The sequence below is a fragment of the Mixophyes fleayi genome, chromosome 1 (assembly GCF_038048845.1).
Source record: "Mixophyes fleayi isolate aMixFle1 chromosome 1, aMixFle1.hap1, whole genome shotgun sequence".
NCBI lineage: Eukaryota > Metazoa > Chordata > Amphibia > Anura > Limnodynastidae > Mixophyes > Mixophyes fleayi.
This window is the reverse complement of record NC_134402.1, coordinates 57,412,894-57,434,018: the sequence shown is the minus strand read 5'-3', so window position 1 is coordinate 57,434,018 and position 21,125 is coordinate 57,412,894. Positions and strand designations below refer to the sequence as shown.

Here is a 21,125-nt window from a genome sequence, read left to right as displayed (position 1 = left end):
ATAATTCCAGCATTATGAGATTCACCTCGGGATAAATAAAACCTCATGAGATCCGACGGCGTGATGACGAGGTTTTGCCTCGTTCTGAGGTTCGTTATCGGCGGGAACCCCCGAACAGTGCTCGGATCCGGGCTCGGATCGGCACTGTTCGGGGGGGTTCTGATTTAGTAATTCCGGACCCGCTCATCTCTAATATCTATTTAAATGAATATGAGTGAAACTGTGGTGACGTTTCGCAGAGGTGCAGGTCGTTTAATATTGATGCAATGTTCAGACGATATAGTCTAATATTTGTAAATACACATTGCTGCATTTATAGTGTATGCAACTACGACAGACAATTCATTCTGCTGTGTTGTGTGGTTTGAGTAGGACAGGGAACACTTAAGGCTAAATTCTGCACAAAAATGTGTTAATTGTTATAGTCAAACACACAACGAGGTATTTTGCAGAACAATTATACAATGTCTTACATTCCTAGTTTAAACATAAATATGCATTCTACAGTTTTGATAATACAGTGGACGGATTTAGTTATGGCAACTTATATTGTATACACTCTTACTGAGATGCTGTAACATGCTGGAGAAATCCAGGTAATAATATCTTTAGGTGGCAAATCTCAAAACTGCTCATTATCCAGAATGATATGAGACATACCTCTAGTCATCTACATCAAATTCACAATAAATAAATATTTTATTTCATACCTATACATAGGTACTCTGGAAAACCACACTGATGTGGATGCTCGTCTACTGCAAGTGTAAGTGACATACAGGAGGCCATGACCCCCATCCCAGGGTGGAATAAGGGGTGATAAAGTGACCCCGCTCCCCCTGCGCATGTCTGTCACACGTGAGGCGGAGATGATGGGAGGGCCAGGGCTCTCTGCCTGAACTCACAGCGTTGGCGCCAAGTGTGGGGTGCTGGAAGAGGCCGTCAGATGAGACTACCCGCCGGCCATGGTAAGTACATATCACATAGGAGTGTGGGTCAGGCCACGCTGTAGTGCTGTATGAGTGGGTCTGACATGTGTATTAATAACACGGAGACATACATGTCCCGACACGCAGGTTATTACACCGGGGAGCTCCCGTGTACCAGGGATTAGCTGTAACACAGAGGGGCTGACTATAAGGACTACGTGCACAGTCACAGTCTGCTCTTGGCCATGGTGCTGCTCATGTACTGGCTGGTGGCTCTCCATGGGCATGATGGGACTTGTAGTGCCACACCACCTGGAGAGTGACCAATTGCCCACCTCTGCCCTGTAAATAGCTAGGTGTTGTATACATGATCATGTCCCTTAGAGAACGGGGATAATAACGTTGTTAGGGGCAGCCTGAGCTCCATGATGCTCATAGGGATGCTGGGTAAACTGGTGACATTAGTGTCGGTTATCCCGCGAGCGTGTACTGCGCCGCTCTCATTGGTTGCTGTACTTCGATCATGTGATGTCAGTCAGATGTAAACATGAACTTCTGCGTTTTCTTCTTTTTTTTTTTTCTTCAAAAGCTTTATTTAAAAAAAATAAAAATGTTTGTGAATGTCTGCACACCCATGAATGGTACATACTGAGAATGTCCTTTATTTTGTGAAATACAGTCTTGCATAATATTTCCTTGCAATATTTTATTTTATTCAGTCTGTTCATTGTAATAGGTGACTCAAAATATTAATGTTTACTATAAGGGCAGATGCACTTGGGTCATAGAGGAGGGAAAGTAATTAAGAAAACTACACAAGTAAGCATAAAAAAGAAATGCAGTAAACAAGTTCAACTAGATTGTCAAATGAGTAATTCTTGGTCAGTGCAGTATCTTTTTGCATAGCGGCAATTAATGCTGACAATACTTATGTTGGTTGCACAGAGACACTTGGCTATGCTGACTGTAGTGTGAGAAGGAAAAACCATTGTGACACACATCTTCTTTGGTACCATTCATATAAGTCTAATAAATTCCAGGACTGTTATCTGAAACTGTCCACCAGTGTTGTTTTTCTAGTTTGATTATTTTTAATTATATTTATTTTTATGTGTTTTTAAGGATATTCGGAAGTTTTTCAGTGTCGCCCCAGTTGGCAAGAAAGCGGTTAATGAGAAAGATGTTAAAAAAGAAAAAAACAGTAGTTCTGATGGAGTCACTGGACGTAAGAATTCAAAAGACAAGGTAATTTATGTCTTAGTTTAGTTTTTAATAATGTGTTCATACATTCCATGCTAAAGTTACTGTTTTGGGTGGGTCCTGTTATATTTGGCAGAACATAGGCCACATTATTATATCGTTTGCCAATTTTATTGTTTTGCTGCAGATAGAACCAGCAATACTTTCACTTTCTGTTTTTTTTTTTTGTTCCTAATTGAGCATATCTGACAAAATACAAGGGTACATATCCCCAGTGAGCTAGAATGAACCTGATTAAGTCTTAATTGTGTGAAAATTGCCAGCTTAAATTCTACTGGACTGGTCAGCCACGCTTGCAATTTTTGCAACTCTTGCCTCCAGTCTTCCTTTGCAGAGTTTTGATTCTCTTCTGTCCACACGCTGCTTCTAATTAAGACTCCCTGGACTGGGCTCACCTCTTTGTGCCGTCTTTAGCCTCCATTTCTACACCATCGTTATGGGCCATGATGAGAGCACCCTATTTGTTTCCCCCTGGAACCTTAATGGGCAAAATATCTCTCCACCTCTATGGCTCGGATCACTCAGATGCTTTTCCCTTGCCCTCAAAACTCCTAAACACACATCTGCTTTAGCAACCTTGGAATTTGTCTCTGTAGACTATTGTATCCTTCTTCCTTGATGGAAAAAGGTGAAGGAGGGAAATCTGATGCTATTCTCGGCTCCATCTGAGAATCCGGTGCATCCCTTTTTTGGAAGTATTTGTAATCTGCACTGGTTAAGACCATTTTCTGTACTTTTAGCCTTCCAGAAATAGGGTCAGACTCACCCTTTTATTTGCAGGCTAAGGTGTTAGGTTTTTGTATGTTTCATAATAAAGATCTGTCATTTTGGTACTGGCAGATAATTGTTTCTAGACAAACAAGTGTTTCAGACCACTCTACTCCATTTCTCTGGAGTTCATTCAGCTTGGCATGATCTGAAGGCTAATAAGGTTAAGTAACAATTCCTCGCCACTTGCGTGTAACCAAGGCCTTCATTGATAACCAGGCTCAGTGTATGTATAGGCATACTGCCTATGCAACATGACACAGATGAACTTTGAGCTAAATATTGCTTCTAGTGCAGAAATGAAGTGTACTGAGCAGCAGATCTTGGTGTGGATATAACAGGCATAGAATATAGTTTTAACTGTTATAGATGATAAATCAATATGTGAATGTGGTTTAAGGCAGACTGAGTGTGAGACAACCTTATGAACAAAAGGCGGCCACACATGCTAATCCTACATCATGGCCCGGGAGCTGAATGATATGGTTAATTTCCCATGTGGCCACATTGACACATTTTAGGGCACACTTAAAATTTTGGAGGATAGGGGTTAGTTTGCTTGTTCAAGATATGGTATTTCAAAGTTTAGGCACAGTATGGGAGAAGTCTTAGGAGTGGTAGGTGATAATGAGGAAGGCTGAAAAGCAAAGGTCATTGGAATGCCAGAAAGCACAATTTGGTAGGTAAACAGACTAGATAAATAAGATGAAGGGTTGCAGTATTGTGAAGGGCTTTGTAGGTAAACCATGAAGAAAAAAAAAAGGATCAAAATAAATTTGACAGCTACACATTTTATAATTATTATGAATAGCCATACATTGCAATAAGGTGTAAGGGGTGTCCCAAAACTACTGTAACTAGAAGAGGGAGGAGAGGTGGAGGGATGTACCAGAGCAAGCTGGACCTGTGCCCAGGAGGATGGGCGTAACTTACAGGAAAGCCAGTGAATGAGGTGCGAGTGCGACTACAAGGGAGATGTGGAGACCGAGGAGGAGGTGCAAAACATAGCTGGTGTGCAGAATGTAAAGGTGACGAGAGGAGGACGACTGGAGGGAAGAGGGCTATGCTCGCAAGTGCTTACAATCTAAAGCAGTGTTGGCTAACCTGTGACACTCCAGGTGTTGTTAAACTACAAGTCCCAGCATACCCTTCCAGCAATAAGCTGCTATATATTGGCAAAGCATGCTGGGACTTGTAGTTTCACAACACATGGAGTGTCACAGGTTAGCCAACACTGATCTAAAGGGTTGTAATGAAACTGATGAGAGCATGTGTTAATGCTTTAAACTTCTTTAACTATAAAAAACTGCATGTTAAAACAGATTTAAACACATCGGGACTGATGCTGAGTCTGACACCTATTTTTACGTAAATTACATTAAAATAGTGTATTTAGGCCCTAATGTGACTTGGGGTGGCGTATGTGATTCTCAGTGCCAGTCTGCATCTGTTTGCACATTGCACAAATACACCCTTACTATACTCTGCCAGACAAAACAACAACAACTTAGAAAAGATGTCTTGCCTGAGGATTTGTCATCTTGCCGACTGGGTTGTGTCTCTGGAACAGAACTGGTTGTTACGTGCACAAAGCTGGCTGGCTTGATTGGGTTCCTTCGCATGGGAGAGAGAGAACTGGTAAAGGTTGTGGTTGAGGGGAGTTCAGGAGATTACTAAATATGAATGGAACTGTAGGCTGGGATGAAGTGAAGAATAGCAAGACTGATCAGATTTAGCAGAGGGAACCAGGCTGGAACCTGATTGCTGGCTCTGTTGTTTGGGCAGAAATAACTGAATACACTGCAGACAGCTAGAACCAGGTTGGCGTCTGAGGAATCAACGTAGCGCTGGTAACGGGTTAGAGTCCTAGAGAGTCCTTTTATAGGAACTACTATCCCCTTATTGGAGGCTGTGGTCAGCTGAGCTGAAGCATCCCTCTGACTGGCTGAGAGGGAGCAGGTGACTGGATCCAAGATGGCGGCCCCCATGCATCGGTCCTGGAGGGAAACCTGGAGTGGAGACAGACTGGGCAAGCACCCTGCAGGGAGATCTGAGTCTGGCAGAGCCTGGGACAGCTGAGAAAGTCAGCGGAGGAGAAAGTAACAGGAACTGAGATCTTGGTACGTGACAAAAGATACCCATGTGCATAGGCCTTTAGTGTAAAGTAAAAAAAGGACAGGACATAAGGCAGTTTAGAGACTGTCAGTGATGAGTACAGACAAGCATTCATGGAATTGATATCATCAATAAATTGATTATTTAAAAACAAAACTGCTGACTGCATTTTTAACGGGAGTGTTAAGAGAAAATGTAATAAATCCTGCACTGAAACCAGTAGAACCTCAAAACAAGACCAGAAACGACAGTAGGATGACATCCCGATTGGTCAGTCTTCTTTAGACCAGTGATCATTAGTGTTTTCACAAGAAGTGCATGGTCCGCAATATTAATTGCAGCAGACAGATTTGTTTTCTTTTAGTTGTCAGGATAAATTCTTCAGGATCTGTGACCCCTGCGTTACACAGTATTTCTCTTATCAATCTTCAGGAAACATTAAAAGCATAGAATTTGATGGCAGATAAGATCCTCTTGGCCCATCTGGTCTGCCCAATGTTTAACCACAAACACTATTTGATAATTTTATTCTTTTTAAGGATATCCTTATGTTTATCCAAAGCATGTTTGAATTGCTCTACTGTATAAGCCTCTACCACCTATGATGGGAGGCTATTCCACTTATCCACTACCCTTTCTGTGAAGTGCTTTTTCCTCAAATTTCCTTCGAACCTTCCTCCAGCTTCAGTGCATGCCCTCGTGTTCTAGAATTTCACTTGCTTTGTAGAATGTTTGCCTCTTGTACCTTGTTAGAAACTTTCAAATATATCAAGGGTTTTATCATGTCCCCCCCCCCCATTTCCTTCTCTGCTCAAAACTATACATGTTAAGATGTTTTAGTCTTCTTGGTAAGTTTTGTGCTGTAGACCATGCATCATTTTAGTTCCCCTTCTTTGTACAGTCTCTAATGTATTTATATCCTTCTGGAGATATGGCCTCCAGAATTGAACTTCGTATTCTAGATGAGGCCCTACCAATGACCCATACAGTGGCATTAATACTTTTTTTTTTATTATTTCTGCTACTGATTCCTCTCCTGATACAACAAAGCATCTGACTTGCCTTCCTCGTTGCTTTGTTAGATTGCTTACCTTGCTTTAAGTCACCTGAAATAGTGACTCCTAGATCCCTTTTCTCCTCAGTAGTTTTGAATATAGTGTCATTAATACTATATTTAGCCTTTGGGTTTTTGAGACCCAAGCACATGATTTTGCATTTTTTGGCATTAAACTGTAGTTGCCACTCTCTTGACCATTTCTCTGGTCTACTTAGATCATCAATCACACTTTGTACAAAAAACAGCAATACAGAATATGTCTGATGTATGTGGGCAGCACGGTGGCTAAGTGGCTAGAACTTCTGCCTCACAGCACTGGGGTCACAAGTTCAATTCCCGACCATGGCCTTATCTGTGTGGAGTTTGTATGTTCTCCCCGTGTTTGCGTGGGTTTCCTCCGGGTGCTCCGGTTTCCTCCCACACTCCAAAAAACATACTGGTAGGTTAATTGGCTGCAATCAAAATTAACCCTAGTCTCTCTGTCTGTCTGTGTGTGTATGTTAGGGAATTTAGACTGTAAGCTCCAGTCGGGCAGGGACTGATGTGAATGAGTTCTCTGTACAGCGCTGCGGAATCAGTGGCGCTATATAAATAAATGGTGATGATGATGATGTACAGGAAACAGTCTATAACTCTTTCTTCTTTTAGGAGTGGTTCTATCAATTCCCCTACTACTGATGTAATGCTTATTGGTCTCAGGAGATCTCTGGATTTGTTAAACCCTGTCTTAATATGATCCCTACAAGCCTCGAGGGGGGCGGGGGGGGGGGTTTAAAGCGAAATGTGGTGCGTGGATATCTCACAGCATGCATTGCCGGCAATTACAGTAAGAATCTCTGCTCATTTTTCCTCTCACCTCTGGCGTGCAAGGCAAAATGAGCACAGATTTTACAGTAATCTCCGCCACAATGTGTCTCACGGATGTTCCGGAGACACTTTGCGGCTAAATGAATCCCCGTTTCCCCCATAGATTTGCCATGTTTTATACTGATTTATTATTCATTTATTCCCTTATTTGTTGTCTTATTTCTCCTATTTACTAACATCAACAGTTGGCATAGCTCTCCAGTTCAGAAACCAAAATAAAAAGTATTGAGTTTAAACATATTTTAATGTGAGTTTATTTTACACTGTTTTTTCCTTTTTCTCAGTTGAAAAGTCCAGACAGTGATTTGAAGAAAAAGCAGCAAGTTAACAAGAAGAAGAGAATAATTTTTGATTCCGGTAAGATCCTCACGTCTGTGTAAATGTCAACGATCTTTCGTTTTTCAGATATTAAACAATGTTTTAAATCTATTTATTTTAGGAATGGGCCAAATCCTGGATTTAGTTTGGTGTTCCGACCATATCCAGATATTTTGTCAAAGACTTCAACTGTACCTTTTTCTGATGCCAAACTGAATCCAACTTTGGTTCCTCTAAGGTCTAAAACTATTTGCACACAGATCTAAGGGATCACCACACACCAGCTGCTCATCTGACAGCAGGGGTGATGGATGCACCTCAGCTGTTCCTTCCAGTGTCACTTCAGGGTTCATTCGGGACCAATCAGTGCGCTCTCGGTCCTGAATGACCCCTGCTCATTGAGAGAGCAGTGTGAAGGTACCATGAGATGGAGAGAAGTGTGTTTGGCAAAATTTATTAGTCACATGTTACATTATTTATCTTTCTGTTTGGAACATTTGTCTTTCACCTCTGGAACACCACAGTATTCAGTCTGGTTTTGAATCGCATACATGGAACCTGCATTTATAAATAACATTAGTATAAGTGATGTTTGTGATTATTATTTTTTTTTTTTTCTTCTACAGATTCTGAAGAGGACACACCACCAGTTAAAAAATCTAAAAGGCCTCAGAATGCTTCACCACCACTTGCAAAGCCACTGAAAATTAAAAAGCCAGATCCTGTTGACTATGTCTCTGATACAGGTATATTGCAATCACATGCGCAGTACTGCTTTATATATATATATATAATCTACTATATAATCTACTATATAAATGCCTAGTGGCGTGTGTGGGGGAAAAAAAAAACGAAGCTGCAGCGCCATCTGCTGGGCAGAGTTATACACTGACCCATATATTTCTTGAAGGAGAAGTGACAGTTGGGAGTGGTTGGTGGTTGCCGGGGGTGACAGTGGGGAGTTTTTAACACCTTAAGTAGCTTGATGAAGGATGTGGCGATGAAGATGAAGGATGAGGTGATGGAGAAAAATGATGAGGTGGTGACATGTGGACAAAACCACGTTAAAAAAGGGCGCTTGCGTCAGGAAGTAACGCTCTTCCCCTGAGGAGGCCTGGGCTAGGCCCAAATGCATGACAAGAACCTTTGTAACACCTTAAGTAGCTTGATTTGACTAGAATGCATGAGTATCATGCACAGGTTAACTTGTGTGTGTGTGTGTATGTATGTGTATATATATATATATATATATATATATATATATATATATATATATATATATATATATATATACACGCACACAAAATACTTAATTTATGGACATCTGTAGTTTGATTTCTTTGCATTTGTGGATTGCAAGGGTTGTTGCTGACATTTGGTGTAAATTTATTTACAATAGCCACATTAAATATGTATTTACTGAGAAAAATGTTGATGTGTTCAATACTTATTTCACCTGCTGTATCTATCTATCTATCTGTATATCGATCTCTCCTTATTTGTTGACAATTTCAGCTGATCTATATGTTTAAAAAACGGGTCTGAGCATATATACACATAAAATGTAGGAAAAATACATTTTCGGGGACATTAATTGTTTGTTTTGTTGTTGGTGAAGCGTTTTCATAGCAACGCATGTGCTAATATGCAATACTATAGGCTTGAATGTCTTCATTATCATAGTCTATGTCAGAACTTGTAAACGCCTGAGGGTATATTTATCAAGCTGTATAGCAACCAATCAGATTCTAGTTATTTAGTACATTCTACAAAATGACAGCTAGAATCAGCAGCTTGATAAACTTATCCCCTGGTCTACCACTAGGGGCACTGTAGAAAGTATGTGGGCTTTATTACACCCAAATAACTTATTTCATGCAGGAAACACTGATGTTTCTCATCTGTACTTGAGATGCACTGTGATACTTGATGACAGTGACCTGTTTGAAATCTATTTCCCCATTAATTAGCTAAGTGATTGCTATTTACACGTGAGCTGGGTGCTCCCATTTGCTGCAGCATGGAATGGTATAGGAGCGAATGCCTTTTGATAATGATATTGACATAAATCTTACATTGAGGGTCCTGAAATGGTTAAGCAGGGAGTCATTCTCTTCAGGTAAATAAAAGCACAATGCTAATGTATATGTTAGAATGGCTTCCTTTTTTTTTTTTTTTTTTTTTTAGATTTTTATGGCGGAACCAAAAATGTGTTGCATATTTAATGATCGTCTTTGTCGTTACAATTCCTATTATATCAAGCAAGCAGTCCTTTCAGTTTTGTGCATATATTCCCCTGGTAGCGTTAACAGGAATTGATAAGCCATGGCTATTTTTTACTCTTATCCAAATTACATAGTCTTAATTACACTTAAGATTATGTATTTGTTTTTTAAGTGGTTTCACTTACTATTATGCAGATTCTCTAATTATATATGAAAATAGCCACTACATTCCTTACGGGTATACACATGGACTGCATTCTAAGCCACATAGCATAAACAATTGTTCTGAAATTCAGTTTACAAATTAACAGGGCAGCAAAGAAAAATGTAGTCCTCTTTATGGGTGATTTTAGCTATATAGTTTGGGACAATTAAACTAGGTATTCTAGCAATGGAATATGATTTTTATCTATTTTATAGAATAGATATACTAATCACAATATGGCAACATTTTACTTGAGTATTTATAACGAGTTATGTATGACACTTAGACTGGGAGGGGCAGAGTCAGTGAATAAAATATTTGCGGCAGATGCCTCTGGAACGGCCTTGCGACACCTTGTACAGATTTTGTTTTACAGAAGTAACGCAGATTTTTGCTTGCATTCCATAGAGGTGAGATCAAAAATCTGTGTTACTTTTTACCATGATATCTGTAAAAAGGCACATCTGTGATATTCTTAGGGACCTAGCGGACAATTCAGTCTGCCATGGAATGTGTACTCGTAAATCAGAGGCCAAATGTGAAATATTTACAAAAGTATTTACTGTGTTGCAACCAAACGTCTAGAGAGAAAATGCACCCAAGATTGTTTAATAAGAAAGTATTAAAGTAATAATCAGTGAAGAAGCCCAAGGGGGTGAAATGCACGTCTGCTATATGACTTTAAGCTAAAGTTCTCTCTTCCCACCAATGCGACTGAGGTGCCCCAGATTATACCCGTTACCATACTGGCTTTAAGAGGTAGTGATACACTCATAGAGAACAGCAATTCTGGCCGACATAATTGGAGATTTTTAAAGTACTTATGACTGACACATATTGCTGGGCATATATGGTGGCCATAGCGAGATGCATTACAGTATCTGTATAAAAGAACACCGCTGTGCTGTGTCCTAATAGTATACCTGGGTCTACAGTTTTTCACCTATTTTTCCTTCACCTCAACTATTGATTTTAATATTTCACCTTAGTTAAGTTACTAATGTTTTTTTAAGATTGAAATAACATTTGGAATTTTTAAATATATATATATATATATATATATATATATATATATATATATATATATATATATATATATATATAATTTTATTATTATTATTTTTTTTTTTTAAATATATATATTTAAACATAGCATTATTTTTGAAATACAGGCATGTAGCAAAATATGTAAAAATGAAATTGGGCGGAAGGGTTGAGGGAGGTGGAGCTCTCCTAATGAATGCTCGGGGCAGACATCCAGCCGCCTATTGTTGAGTCATTAAGGTCAACGATTATATTCTGTATTGTCAAAACTGTAATATTATTTCATTGCATCTTGAAATTGTGCAAGGTGTGTATATCTGAATGTCAATGTTTTTTCTTATGTGATACTATTGTGTATGGTTACTTGATAATACCTGTAACACTGTGTGGGTTATAATTGGGGATTAAGTCCAATGTTATGGGCTTTTTTGTTGTTTAGAATGTAAAAAGAAAAAGTAAAATGCAATAAAATTTTACCTGATTTAAAAAAAAAAATATGAAATTGGGCTGTAGAAAAATTTAGTAAAACAGCCAATAAACGATCATTTTTTTTTCCCCCTTTCACTGCTCACTATGTAAGCGTGAAATCATTAATTTACGATTATTCAGCAGAGACTGTTATGCGAGTACTTAAATTGTGCAATGTTTTCATAGAATATCTTTTCAATTGAAATGATTATATTTCAAGCGCGGATCGTAGTCTGAGCTACGTAAGTGCTGCGAATGTTCACCACTGTGGCATAAAGCTGTCAGATTCAAGGCTAGTGTCTGATAGTGGGGCAGTGGTTCTCAGTCTTTGTAGTGTCATGACACGCAAGTCCATGGGAGGTTTTTTTTTGTTTTTTTTAATTGTGATAGAACAAACAATATGTTTAAATTAGTGTTTTTGAAAACCATTCCAAACTTCAGCAAATATTTGAAACTTGCAAATAAAACATAACTTGCATAAAATACTAAAGGCATCTAAAATCATAGGGCTTCCTCAGAGGGGATCCATGCAGAATCTGATTGGTACCCTGTATCCATATTTTAGTGGCTCAACAACAAAACACCAGCATCTGAAGTGTGAGATCTCCCTGAGGGCGAGTCATACAGTGTAGTGGCCGTCACTGGGAAGGGCTCTAGAAGCTTTACATGAAAGTTATGAGGCGGTTATATTGACACTCGCAGACTTCTTGGTTACCAAAAAATTCTGTGTAACAGACAGAGGCATCTGCATAGCTTAAGTGCGGTTCAGAATATGGTATCATTGTTATTCTTTGTTTCCTTGGAGAGTTGCCTGCAATAATCAATATCACCTGCAGTGTTGTTTCAAACCTGCAATGTACATTTCTCTGTGTTGCTTAGTGAACTGAATTCTGTAAATCTTTTACTAGAAAACATTAAACCATCCAGGAAAACTTCTAGCAGATTCCTGCAACTGGATGCCATTACAGTGAGATTAAAATTAATATTCACTGCACAAAAGAAATATAGTTTAAGAATTTGAAACATTTTGTCAATATATTAAACACTATGAACAAACTGATTTAACAGACTTATTACGTTTATCTGTTCTGGATCAGGTTTTAAATCCTGTGATGCTTCCTCATGTTGTAGCTAGAAGATGGGTAATTTGACAATCTTGTTAAGTTCTGTGTGCCGGAAACCCAAACTGCTACCCAGCAATGCCAACTTCCAAGTGGTTAGCTTAGAGAATGGCTTGAAGAGTCAGACCTACTTAAGAGGCAAAGGCATGTTCTGCTCTCTAACAAATTCATGAGGGTGCAATCTATCCATCTTCACAAGATCTGAATGTAGATTTTCTATACAAAACAGAATAAAATCAAACAATCAAAATAGATTAGTGGACAGACCTCTTGAAGATGAGCTTTTCCTTCATTTGGGCCATTCAGTGCATTATGATTTCCCAGCAGCAAATGCAATTTAGAGGAATAAAAGGCACAATCTTGTAATTCACACACACTACACATTACCGTTCAGCTTGAGTTGCATCTTTTGCATTTAATTTCTTGACTGATTTCTTCTAAGTTTAGGTAAGCTAGTATTTATTTTTTTAAACCCTTTACTGCCGGACAATGCAAGGTGACCTCCTTATTTTATATTTTCTTTTATAAATATAAACACAGATAAGGCCATGGTCGGGAATGGAACTCATGACCCCAGTGCTGTGAGGCAGAAGTGCTAACCACTAGGCCACCGTGCTACCCGATCAGGGCCCTTTATGTGTAGGTTTCCTGTGGGTGCCCTGGTTTTCGCCAAAGTCCAAAAACATACTGGTAAGTTAATTGGCTTCTGACAAAATAGATCCTACTATGTGTCTGCGGTAGGGAATTTAGACGGTAAGCTCCAATGGGTCAGCGGCTAATTACATATTCTCTGTACAGTGCTGCGTAATATGATTGGTGCTGTATAAATAAATGATGATGATAATGTTTCCTTGTTTGACAGTCTCCGTAATTTGTGCAGCTTTTGCAAAGTGACAGCCTATAGCTGGTTTTAAAGCATTTAATAAACAAAATGACTGGATGGCATTTAGCTAATCCATATCTGCACTAGGACAGTGGTTCATAACCGTGTCCTTGCTCACTTCTAACAGTGCATGCTTTCCTAGTCCCAGCACACAATAGCAAGTGCTGTAGTAAGTAACATGTGACTCTTTAAGAAAGTGTTGGTTATTAATGAGAGGCCTTCTAAATAGAGATAGTAAAGCGTGCAGGGGGCCTCATAAGAGCCTTGCAGTGCCCTGATCTCTCTCCACCAGCTCCGCTCTGATTTAGAAACTAGAATTGAGGTAGACGCTACACAAGATCAGCTATGAAAGCTGAAGGGGGAGATACTTAATTTCCTTTTCAATATTCAGTTACTGTTGGTTAAAAATTGCATCTCCATAAGCATATTGAGATGTAATAGTGTAAGTTTGGTATTGTGGTTGCTAGCAGCCTTCTAAATTGTTTAATTTCCATTTTCTAAGATAAAATAACATAAGTAGTTTATTTTGAGTGTCACTGCAGTGTAAGAAGGCTGGGGTCATAAGGTTAATAGTTTTAACATTAAAAATGGGTAAATAAAAGGTTTAAACTGGTTTACTATCTTCCTTTCCTCTCCCCTCTAAATGCCCACCCCTCATTTGTCTGCTGCCACTTCTAATCCTCTATCAACAGTTTACCTCCTGGGCAATGACTGGGCCAGTGTTGGTTGCTTAAGCATCAATAGGTCATATACCATTTTCATGATGGTTTGTGATCCAACATTTGTGTGTTCTACAGGGTGTTGCTTTTAGATTTGTTTGCTCTTTGTTCATGCTAGACAAGTTCCCACTTCCATCTTTCCATTGTAGTTACTGGTTTATATATATTTATTTTGTCTAGTGTAAACATGAGATTTATTTGTCCCTTACCAAGCTGGCTTTTATGGCATAGTTTAAGTACTTATAATCTTTTTATTTCTGTGTTTTCTATTTGTCCTTCAATGTTTGTATATGTCCATACTCCATAAAGTGATGTGAAGGGCTGGCTGGCAAATTTTACCCTGGTGGCATTTGAGACTATTAGATATATTTTAAAGGAAAAATTGCAGATGACCCATCCCAAGGCAGCTAACTATGGGTGTGAATTTTTTAAATATTTCCAGCTAAGCACAGAGAGGAAACGCGCATGTAGATTGTTTGCAATTTGTGTGTGTGAATCCTCAAATGATTTTGCTTTCATGGAAACTTTTAATTTCAGTAATGTCATCAAATGTTGTTAGCGTTTTATGGCTTTGCTCTTGGGCAGTACCTGTCTACACTTTCAGATGACAATGGTTTGTATACCAGATGTGAAGGCTATGGGATGTTACTGTAATGGCTTTGTTTCCCCCCAGCCAGAGAAAGCCATCAGTGGTTGAGGAGTGTAATAGTGCTGTATTTGTTCTGTGTTTAGTGGCTTTTTAATAACTGACTGATTGGCTATGTAATGTTATGTATTATTGAACTTTTATCCTGTTGAAGTTCATCATAACCCTTATTTTATGCATTGTTTGTTATGCATAAAATAAGTACGGTTTTAGTATTTACAATTTTTAGTATTTTAATATAGTTCTGAGGTGTCGGGCTCCAGCATGGAGATAGGCGTTCAGTGACCATGTAAAGTCCACATATATAAGTCACAGATGTACAGAGTGACGTCTTATATCCCTGTTTACAGTAGGGGCGCGTCTTATTTCTTGTATGGTTTCCTCAAGTTTCCCTAATAGACATTGTAGTGATGACTGCAGAACTCTGATTATAAACAGTGACATTTGAAGTCATTTGGTGTTTATGCAGATATTATTTGTAGGAGTATATACGTACATTAGCATCACATGTATGTCATACATACATTCCAATATTCCATTGAAATAGGAAAACTGGATATTTCTCTTGATATTCAGGTTTATCAGTGTTTGCATATCAGTGGCAGCACATGGGCGTATCAGACCCTTGCATCTTCTTCTTTTTTTTTTTTAATATATAAAAAATATATAACGTAGTATAAATCATTGTCTGATACTTACAAGGTTCCCTTAGTCATATTACAATGTTTTCTGTTACAGTGCAAGCATAAAGGTTGTCAGTGGGGTCCATAGAGTTCATCTAGATACAGATATTAGCTAACAGTGAGGCATTGGTCAAGGCTGTCTGGCAGTGGAGGGAGGGGACTACTTTGCTGATTTAGTAGCTCAAGGTTACCATTCTATAACCACAGGTAAAGGGTCCAGCTGCTGAAATGCTATTTTGGTCATGTTCTGTTTCTCTCAAGTGTACTTTTTTTTTGTCCATACTTTGCTGAAGCCCTGGTGACGTCCTTATAAGTGCGTTTATCTCCAGGTTGTTCACAATTGACTAGTGAGTTTATCATAAAGTTTAATTCAGCTACTATAGGATGATAATAACAGTGCTCTGGTGTGACTGGGATGGTAGAGAATTGTGCTGGTATAGAGATCTGTGGTCAGGTAAGAATGTATGGAGGCAGATGTGATTGGCAAGGGACATGTGACCTACTTCTGTTCTCAGCACCAGATTCCTTTATTGTATAAAGTTTTTTGTTTGTTTGTATTTATTTGTCTTTAATACACCATTGTGTGAGATGTAGGTTTATAAAAGCGATATCTGTTGTGAAAGCTTTGGCTCACCTGACTGGGATCTCTCATGAGGTGGCTGATGCTTTTCCTTATAAAGCTGATATAAAAGTAACACTCATTCAGCGTCAAGTGAATGGTTCAGTCTAACACTGAAATGTTGGATTTTGTAACTTTGTACTGATAAACTATTGTGCTGTGTTTAGTGTGCCTGATTCTATTTTGGATATCATATTTTTTTGTCCTATACAAAGCAGAAACATAACTGCTCCTGCAGGATATCCAGAGTCTCAAAGTGGGCGGAGGTAGAGCAATATCAGATCATCATTGGGATGTGACCATTCTGTGTAAAGCTTAATATTGACTATATCAATAAAGATTAATAATAATCATCTTTAATAGCAGAAGGATATGTGTGCACAGAGCAGGAGGCAGTGACCTGTTCGTGTGTGATTGTTAGACAGCGAGACGTGATTGGACGGTATCATGATGTGAGGAGTAGAGGGGGGGGTAGCATGAGGGAAGTCGCATACTACGGGGGACTATTCATTTTACCATTATTTTTGTTTGAACGTGATCATCCTTCATACTGAAAATTTAAATAAATATTTAGTAAGGTTATAATACCCCCTCCCTTCCCTTTTTTTTTTTTTTTTTTTTTTTTTTGCACTTTCTGGAGCTAAAAATGTTTTCCTACCCATGTTATTTTCTTTTACAAAGTATAGGGTGGGTGCAATACGGCCTAATCGGTTCATTGCATGCATAGCTTTCACTTATGTGCAGCGAGTTGTCACCTGATATGCTCACTACAGTTAAATGGTGAGAAGATCCAGCAACGGTGGGATAAGCATACTTCAATCTCTTTGAAATAAAATGTAACTGAATAATTATTATTGTCAATGTACTACAAAGTTATGTGTGTTTTATTAACTTTTTACACTTTTGGTATAACAGCCGGGGGTCTTAGGGAACTTTGTCTATTGTAGTGGGACCTTGTGGGGTGGGGAAGGGGGGGGGGGGTTCACAATATATTTGCCACTCTTAGGGGGAAATTATTTCCGCCCGAAGTACTGCTGGGTTAAAACTATTACCGTTATTACGGTAGTTTTAACCTGGCTTTCAGGGAGCTGCGCGCAAAAAGCCGGCATTAGAACTACCGTAATAACGGTAATTACGCGCATTATTACCATAACAGTAATAATGCACAGGCCGCTTTACTTTTAACAGTAACGCAGCGAATTGAATATGCCCCCTGGGGTCACAATCTTTTTCATTCAGCTATTTATATTTGGGGCAACACTGTAGTTAGCATTTTTGACTTCCACATTACAAAAAACATACTGTTAGGTTACTTGGCTTCAGTAGAGTATGTATATGGGGGTGGGGGTCGGGTTGGGGTAGAGAATTTAGAATGTAAACTCCCTGGGGGCAGTGCTGCGTAAATAGGATTTGCGCTTAGTAAATAAACTATATTTATAATATATACACATTTGTATATTTAGATTTGGCAATCCATGTAGCTTAAAGTGGACCCACCACCTAGCTGTATGCAGTAAACGGATATATGAACAGACATAATGTTAATGTTACATCTACATACAATCAGAAAACTGCAATCGGCTCAGTGGCAGATTACAATCGAAAATATTTGATATACTTGCTCAAAAGTCTGGTTCAAAGGCTCCGCATCTCTGTGATGGCTCTTTGTGACCTTGGTAGGTCACGTTTGCGTTCTGCTTCTAATACATAAGTCTCCCTAATGAACACTGAACATCACAACATTTACAGTTGTACTTCTATTAACATCACGTGTATTCTCTCACTAAAGATCTATTGGGCTTTCTCCTTCTGTATGTTTGTGTTTTAATTATTCACCAATCAGTCACATAATTAAAACCACTGGCAAGTGAAGTGAATAATATTGATTATCTCATTATACTGGCACCTGTCAAGGGGTGGGATATATTGGGCAGCAAGTGAACAGCCAGTTCTTAAAGTTGATGTGTTGGAAGCAGGAAAAATGGACAAGCGTTAAGGAAGCTGACCCCTGTTCACCACCAAAATCGCCTACAATGGGTGCGTGAGCACCAGAACTGGACCATGGAGCAATAGTAGAAGGTGGCCTAGTCTGATAAACCACATTTTCTTTTACATCATGTGGACTTCCGAGTATGTGTGGGTCCTTACCTGGGGAAAAGATGGCACCAGGATGCACTAGGGGAAGAAGGCAAGCCGACGGAGGCAGTGTGATGCTCTGGGCAATGTTCTCCTGAGAAACCTTGGGTACTGGAAATCATGTGAAAGTTACTTTGACACGTACCACCTACTTAAAGAATGTTGCAGACCAAATATACCCCTTCATGACAATGGTACTCCCTGATGGCAGTGGCCACTTTCAGCAGGATAATGCGCCCTGCCACCATGCAAAAATTGTTCAGAAATGGCTTGAGGCATGACAAAGACATTAAGGTGTTGACTTGGCCTCCAAATTCCTCGGTTCTCAATCTGGTCGAGCATCTGTGGGATGTGCTAGAAAGACAAGTCTGAGCCATTGAGGACCCACCTTGCAACTAACATATTGGTGCCAGACCACCACAGGACACCTTCAGAGGTCTTGTAGAGTCCATTCCTCGACAGGTCAGAGCTGTTTTGCTGGCGCGAGGAGGACCCACACAATATTAGGCAGGTGGTCTTAATGTTGTGGGTAATCTGTGTATATCTGTGTGTAGATACGTATAGAGAAAATGTATGTACACACACAAAATTTTCTCATGCCGCTCCCCAAACAGAATCTAACTCAAAAAAACATTTGGATTAATTGTGCTCCATGGAGATCCATTGATCCGTGGTGACAAAGGAGATGTTGCTTTGACATCTATTTGGATCACATCTCAATAACACTAGTATTGATCTATTCATAGATGTTCTATATGGGCACATGTAATCACATAGCCATGTAACCATTCATATTAGGGATAACAAGTTGTACAGATGAAAATACCATTCGGTGTTGGGGTTTTCAGTTTTATTAAGCGGGATGACCTTTTGGGTGTGTCTGATTTTAATGGAAATTCAACATTGTTCATAGACTAGTTATATTGTTTCCTATTAAGTAGTTATTAAATAGTTTATCTTTATATAAGCATGTTGAACACTTTTATATTATTTCAGGTAGTTTAGTTCTTTAAGGATATCTGATTACAAGAATGTTTTTACTGTTTAAAATAGCAAATGAAGCACTTGTCTCACCTCATATACTCGTGTATTCCTCGGAGCTATGTACTTTACTTTTTAGCATATGATGCATGAGGAAATTGTAGTGTTTATTTGTTATATTGGGATTGGGCATTTTGGTCTGGCAGGGGCTAACCATCATGTTCTGTACATTACTGCCTGTCAATGCTTCTGTCCCACGTTCACTTGTGTTTCCTCCACTTCTGTCTCCTGCCATGGTCCAAAGACATATTGGTCAGTTAATAGGTTTGTGAGTGTGTGTGTGTGTAATAGGGAACTTAGATTTACCTGCTACAAATGATCTGATTGTACAGCGCCATGGAATATGTATATGCTATATTTATGTAAGACTGACAATAAAAGCAGAGGGACCCAAGTTACCCTAGCCAACTAGCTTCATTTACTACTGGATCCTAAGTTAATTGTATGTTATTCCAGCCATGACCTAATGACAGCGCAGAGTATTTCAGTAGCTTAGTGTGTTCTTGTGGGAGGCGGTAACCTGTCTGCTGATGTGTGTGAAGCAGGGTCAGGGTTGCATGTGACAGGGGCTGTGTCATAAAGTGAGGAGGGGAATGGCTCCATGAAGTAAGCCATTGAGTACAATTGAAATGGAGCTTGTACCCCCCAACAGCTAATGATTTAGAAGTTTATAGCAAGGTCTGTTTTGTTTGCCGACCCCTACTTGTGATATTAAGTCCGAGATGGGTTTGTATACAGAGCTACACCATACTGCCACTTTGACAGTTTTATAATTGAAGCAGTAGACAAATTCCATCCACTTACATTTTGTATATCAGCATTTCTAAATTTCCCCTTCGTCCACTGTATTAATAATTATTAATAATAATCAATATTTAAAAATGGCATACTTGCTGTAATGCCTTGGTTGTTGCATTTCCTGTGAATGCCTGAATTTACTTAGACTTGGTGTAGGATGATGATTTGTAGAAAGTATAATCATGAAAAATACTTTACACTTATAATTGTTTTTCTCGTTAGTCTTGAATAACATAAGAATATTCTTCATGTTGTTGTTTAATATGAAGATGAAACACAATAGCCTTAGGTTGGCCGCTGTTCTATGTACGACTTGGCAATTAAAACCACGCTTTAGGCTAAGTGACATATAGTTGTGTAATCTGATTAGAGAGTTTATTTTACAGTCCATAGTTAAACTAATGACTGTGTTGCGCTGCAAGTGTGCTATGTATGTCTGTGTTTAGGGCTCAGTTTTCAGGGACCCTTTCCCTGGGTGCATGGCACAAGCGTCTCTGTGGATCTTGGACCACTATAATCCCCATCATGTCAAGGTTACTGAATTCATTTCCACTACACTTTCTTGCATTTTTTTTTAATTTTTTTTTTTTAATACACCTACTTTTTAATAGGTAACTTATACAGTCAAGTCAATTGAATTTAAGACAGAAAAAAAGAAATCTTATTGTACCCTTTATTGATCAGTATGGTAAAGTAGGGACATTTCCTGGAATAAATCTCTGAAACCTAGAATTATTAATGCAATTTATGGACCCTGGGCATATTATGGTTTCTTGATGGAAATATAGGTGCTTTTTGGTGACTTAATTTGTATGGCTTTAGTTGCTAGGAAAGAGTTCATCGTTAGTAGTGAGAATGAAATAGTGTGACTAGTGTTCTCTCCAAATGCTCGTAATCATAGGTGATACTGTACCCACCTTATCTGAGCTAGGGATCATGAAGACATATTCTGCATATAAAACACCATGGTCATTTACATTACTGCGGATATTAGTCTTAAACTGCTGGTACACTGCCAGATCTGTTTCCTTGACACTTGTGTGTCTTGATTTAGTTTCTGCAATTAGCTGTGGTTATATTTACTCTTTGAACATTTTCCACATGTTCGTTATCATGTCATCATGTCTTGCCTATAATTACACCACATCCACTGTATTGCAGGACCCTTCTAACTACTGTCCTGCGGTGAGCTTCGCACGTAGTTGTATAGTCAACCTTGTGAC

General features: G+C 38.9%; 1 protein-coding gene across 2 annotated transcripts in view; it reads left to right on the top strand.

Moving 5' to 3' along the window:
• The first annotated feature begins 856 nt into the window (after positions 1–856).
• RFC1 (replication factor C subunit 1) overlaps positions 857–21,125 on the top strand; it is a 42,562-nt gene continuing 22,293 nt past the window's right edge. The window contains exons 1-4 of one of the 2 annotated variants that reach the window (XM_075194795.1): positions 857–968; positions 2,052–2,174; positions 7,281–7,353; positions 7,941–8,060. In XM_075194795.1, coding sequence (XP_075050896.1) covers positions 966–968; positions 2,052–2,174; positions 7,281–7,353; positions 7,941–8,060 — 319 coding nt within the window. In that variant the 5' untranslated portion in view covers positions 857–965. The other variant, XM_075194796.1, reaches the window with a different exon arrangement.